A 4,677-nucleotide genomic window follows, 5' to 3' on the forward strand; every position below is an offset into this window, starting at 1 on the left:
GCAAGAATGGCATCTTTGCTTTTAGGTCTGATCCGGGTCTGTTCTGATATGTCATTTTGTTTTCATCATTTCTAAGGCTTGGAAAAAGATCCAGAGTGATTCCAAGTTTCTATATGTTCCTTACATTATGAATTTAAGATCTGGAGCAGATGGGGTGTTATTTCCAATTATAAATTGGTTAGAATGGATCCACACTCTAGATCAGTGGGCAGTCACCAGCTTTTACTAGTGCTGTGATTGTCCACAATGTGAATTTTGTTGGAGATCAAGCAATATAACAGTAAGCAAGAACAAGGGTAACAGGGGTAAAACTGGAATTGGCAGCCGAATAATTTTCTTATTGAATGAAACTTACTAGCAACCTAATGATTGAGTTGCTTTACAAATGAAATTTCGACTGATGAATTGTGATCACTGAACTACTGTATTTATATTACTAGATTTAACAGAAAAGAGAAATACTAGGGTCAGTTCATTTTCTAACGGTCATGACTGCCCACATTTTTATTTTTCCTAATTACCAAGTCAATCCTTGACCAACATTTCTCCCCCTCAAGGTTGACCTTTCTTCTTCAGATCTTCTATGCCAATTAGTGCTCTCATCTCAGCAAACTTTATCCTTGGCATTGCCTTTGTTAGAACATCAGCCTTCTGTTGATCTCCACTCACATGTTCCACTTGAATCTGTTCCCTTTCAACACACATACGAATAAAGTGGAACTTTGTGTCTATGTGCTTGCTTCTACCGTGAGACACCGGATTTCTTATGAGTGCAATGGTGGATTGGTTGTCGATTAGCAGCTTCACCTTCTGTGCTTTCTTTCCCATCAGCTCACCGAACAAATTTCTTAACCACAGTCCTTGACATGCTGCTGCAGTTGCAGCCATATACTCGGCTTCACATGAGCTAAGTGCCACTGTTTTCTGTTTCTGCGATGCCCATGTTATGAGATTTCCTGAGTAGTAGAAAGCTACTCCAGTGGTTCCCCTTCTATCTTCACAATCACTGTTGTAACTACTGTTACTGTATCCCACAAGTCTTCCATCGCCTCCCCTGTGATACTTTAGCCCATACTGGGTTGTTCCCTTCACATATCTCAAGATATGTTTTATAGCAGCATAGTGACTTTGTTTGGGAATTTGCATAAACTTGCTCACCACTCCAACACTGTAATTGAGGTCTTGTCTTGTGTGGACCACGTATCTCAAACTCCCAACAAGCCTTCTGTACATTGTTGCATTTACTGGTTCACCATCTTCATCTTTGGTTAACTGGAGTTTTGGCTCCATTGGGTACTGGGAACTATTGCAGCCTTCCATACCTGAAGTCTTTAAGATCCTTTCAGCGTACCCCTTCTGTATGAGCATTGTACCATCCTTACCCTGTACTACTTCAATTCCCAGGTAATATGATAACAATCCCAGATCACTCATATCAAACAAACATTTCATTCTATCTTTGAATGCTTGGATTCCCTTCTCACTTGACCCAGTGACTATGAGATCATCTACATATACTCCAACTATGAAAGTCAAGTTAGGTTTGTGTACCTTGTAGACAGCCTGTTCTTGAACGCATCTGGTGAATCCGAGTGACTTGAGTGACTGGTCAAGTTTTGTATTCCATGCCCTTGGTGCCTGTCGCAACCCATATAGGGCCTTGTGAAGGCGATATACCCAGTCTTCCTTGCCTTTGACTGTGAATCCAATGGGTTGACTTACGTAGACTTCCTCCTTAAGATCACCGTGTAGGAATGCTGACTTGACATCCAGGTGATGTACAAGCCAATTTTCCTTCGTCGCTACCGAGAGGATCAGTCTTATCGTCTCCAGCCTGGCCACCGGTGTAAATGTGTCGTAAAAGTCGACACCCCTTTGTTGAACGTAACCCTTGGCGACCAAACGAGCCTTGTGCTTGATTACTTCCCCGGCTGCATTCTTTTTTGCCTTAAATACCCACTTTACCCCTATCGCCTTGCGATTTGGGGGTAGCCTGGTTAAAGTCCAGGTATTGTTTTTCTCAATTGACTTCACTTCCGTTTCCATGGCTCGTTTCCACCCTTCTTCACTTGATGCTTCTTTGTAGGTTGTGGGTTCATCATCAACCAACATTAATTCTTGATTACTTTCATACAGATCCCGTATCTGCTCCTCCTCCAGTCTTGTCGTATTTTCATATAAGTCGTTGATTGAGCGAAAGCCCCTTGTTGGTGTGTCGTCATATGAAGCTACAGACCCGCTTCTTGATTGGATCGTCGATACTCGACTGGGAGGTGTCGAGTTGGTACCAGGTACATACGACTGTGTCGAGTCTTCAAGTCGTGAGTCATCCAGTCCAATGTTTCCGTAGAGATCGTTTAATAGCGTCACAAGGTCTTCGTTAGTGTTAATTGACTGATCAGGATCTTGGGCCGGCTGGGAATGGGCTCCTTCATGGACAATAACATTGGTCCAGTAAGGCGTTGAAAGTGGCTCCCCCGTTGTTTCATTATTCCAAGCCCAAGGCCTTCCTTCGTCAAAGATCACGTCTCGAGTTATCACTATCCGTTGACTGCTGGGGTTAAACATACGGTACCCTTTTGTTCCTTCTTCTGTTCCCAGGTACACCATTGGCTCGCTTCGATCAGTTAGTTTGCTCAGGCCTCGCAATTTCTTCACAAATCCCACGCAACCGAAGATCTTCAAGTGTGCGATCGAGGGTTTAGAAGCTTTCAGTGATTCGTATGGGGTTACGTCTTTGAGCGCTTTTGTGCTTGTTATGTTCAACAAATACACTGAATGTCTCACGGCCTCTCCCCAAAATTGATCCGGTATCCCCATAGCGTTGAGTAGTGCCCTAGTCATCTCCAAGATCGTCCTATTTCAACGTTCCACAACCCCATTTTGCTGTGGGGTGTGTGGTGTTGTCAATTGTCGCTTGATTCCCGCCTGCTTACAAAGGAACTGGAATTAATTCGAATTGAACTCACCTTCACGGTCAGTTCTTATCATCTTGACTTTGTGGCTGCTTTCTTTCTCAACTTGCAATTTGAACTTCTGAAACATGCTCAGCGCTTCATCTTTTGTTTTGATCAGGTATACCCACATATACCGTGAGTAGTCATCCACGATTAAGAGGAAATATTGATTCCCTCCTTTAGTTGCTGGGGTGATGGGTCCGCATAAGTCTGTGTGCACTAGTTGTAGTGGCTCTTTAGCTCTCCACATAGCTTCCTTTGGAAAAGCTTGTCTTGGTTGCTTGGCCAGCATACATCCTTCACACACCTGTGATGGATGAGTCACCTGGGGCATGCCTAATACCATCTTCTTACGTGTCATCTCCTCGAGTGTTCTGAAGTTAGTGTGTCCCATGCGTGCGTGCCATAACCATGAGTCATCGTCTATACTCATGGCTAAGCACACAGGCTTCCCAGGTGTAAGCTTAATTTTATAAAGTCTGTTCTTGGATCTCTGCACCTTCATAACCAAGCTTCCTGCTTCATCATACATTCTTAGGAACTCCTTCTTCATCTCTACGTCATACCCCTCTTCGGTCATTTGTCCCAGACTTATTATATTACTGTGCATGGCAGGAATCTAATACACATCTGGGATAACAAATTGATCACCATTTTTGCAATCAAATAGGAGAACACCTTTTCCTTTGATCGGAACCCTGGACCCGTCACCGAATCGAACCTGCCCCGTTACTTTCTCGTCAAGCTCAGCAAACAAGGCCTTGCATCCAGTCATATGGTTACTAGCTCCATTGTCTAGATACCATATGTTCTCTTCATTGTTTTCTTTGAATTGGTTTGGGTAGACTTTTTCTTCATTCAATAGGACTACTTCGTTATTCTCTTCACGTCAAACAGCTAGCAATAGGGTTGGTTCTTCTTCATCAGCAGCCAAGTTTACTTCTTGGTCCTGCTGCTTCTTTCCCTTGCACTCCGATGCATAATGACCAAGCTCTTGGCATTCATAGCATCTGATGTTGCTCTTGTCTCGTGGCTTTTTGTTTGTGTTGTTCGCCTCCTGTCGTGAGTCACCACCCCAGTGCCCACCTCTGCCACGAGACGAGCCTCGCCCTCGTGTGCTGCCTCTTCCGCCCCGATTATTATTTCCGCCCCTTCCTCGACCACCTGTTGAATTTTTCTTGCTTGGACTCCGGTGGATTGACGAGCCTTCTGCCTTGGCAAGCAGCAGGGTATTATCTCCCTGTGTGCTTGCCTTCCGGAGCCAGAGCATGTCCTCATAAGCCTTCAAATGCCCAATTGCTTCTTCAAATGGCATCGATTCCATATCACAGCTTTGTTCAATTGATGCCACCAGGTTTATAAACCTCTCCGGAACTGTGTCGAACAGTTTTCTCACCAATTCTTCATCTTCCAATATTGCCCCTGCACTCCCAAACTTTGAAATCATGGCTGATATCTTTCCTGCATAATCATCTATGGTTTCAGACTCCTTCATTTGAAGTGCTTCAAACTCACTCTTGAGTACCCTTAGCCTTGCCTTTTGGACCCTCTCTGCACCCACATACCGTGACTTTAGAGAGTCCTAAACTTCCTTGGCTGTCTTCTTCTTGGCAGCCTGTGCAAGAATCTCCTCTGGTATAGATTGGAAGATGAAAGCTCGAGCCTGCTTGCTCTTCTTCTCATCCACGACCACTCCGGTTGGTGGCTCAATGGCATCCCA

At 44.4% G+C, this 4,677-nt stretch overlaps 1 protein-coding gene across 1 annotated transcript; it reads right to left on the reverse strand.

Moving 5' to 3' along the window:
* Positions 1-3,846: 3,846 nt before the first annotated feature.
* On the reverse strand, positions 3,847-4,452 carry LOC145119584 (uncharacterized). Its single transcript, XM_079055262.1, has one exon. It carries the CDS (start codon positions 4,450-4,452, stop codon positions 3,847-3,849), a length of 606 nt encoding a protein of 201 aa, XP_078911388.1.
* Positions 4,453-4,677: the final 225 nt, after the last annotated feature.

This window comes from Lactuca virosa, chromosome 1, assembly GCF_052849685.1.
Source record: "Lactuca virosa cultivar CGN04683 chromosome 1, Lactuca_virosa_CGN04683_v6, whole genome shotgun sequence".
NCBI classification, from domain to species: domain Eukaryota; kingdom Viridiplantae; phylum Streptophyta; class Magnoliopsida; order Asterales; family Asteraceae; genus Lactuca; species Lactuca virosa.

Coding starts and splice junctions, on each gene's coding strand:
- LOC145119584 (XM_079055262.1), bottom strand. CDS start 4,452: ATGAAGGAGTCTGAAACCATAGATGATTATGCAGGAAAGATATCAGCC.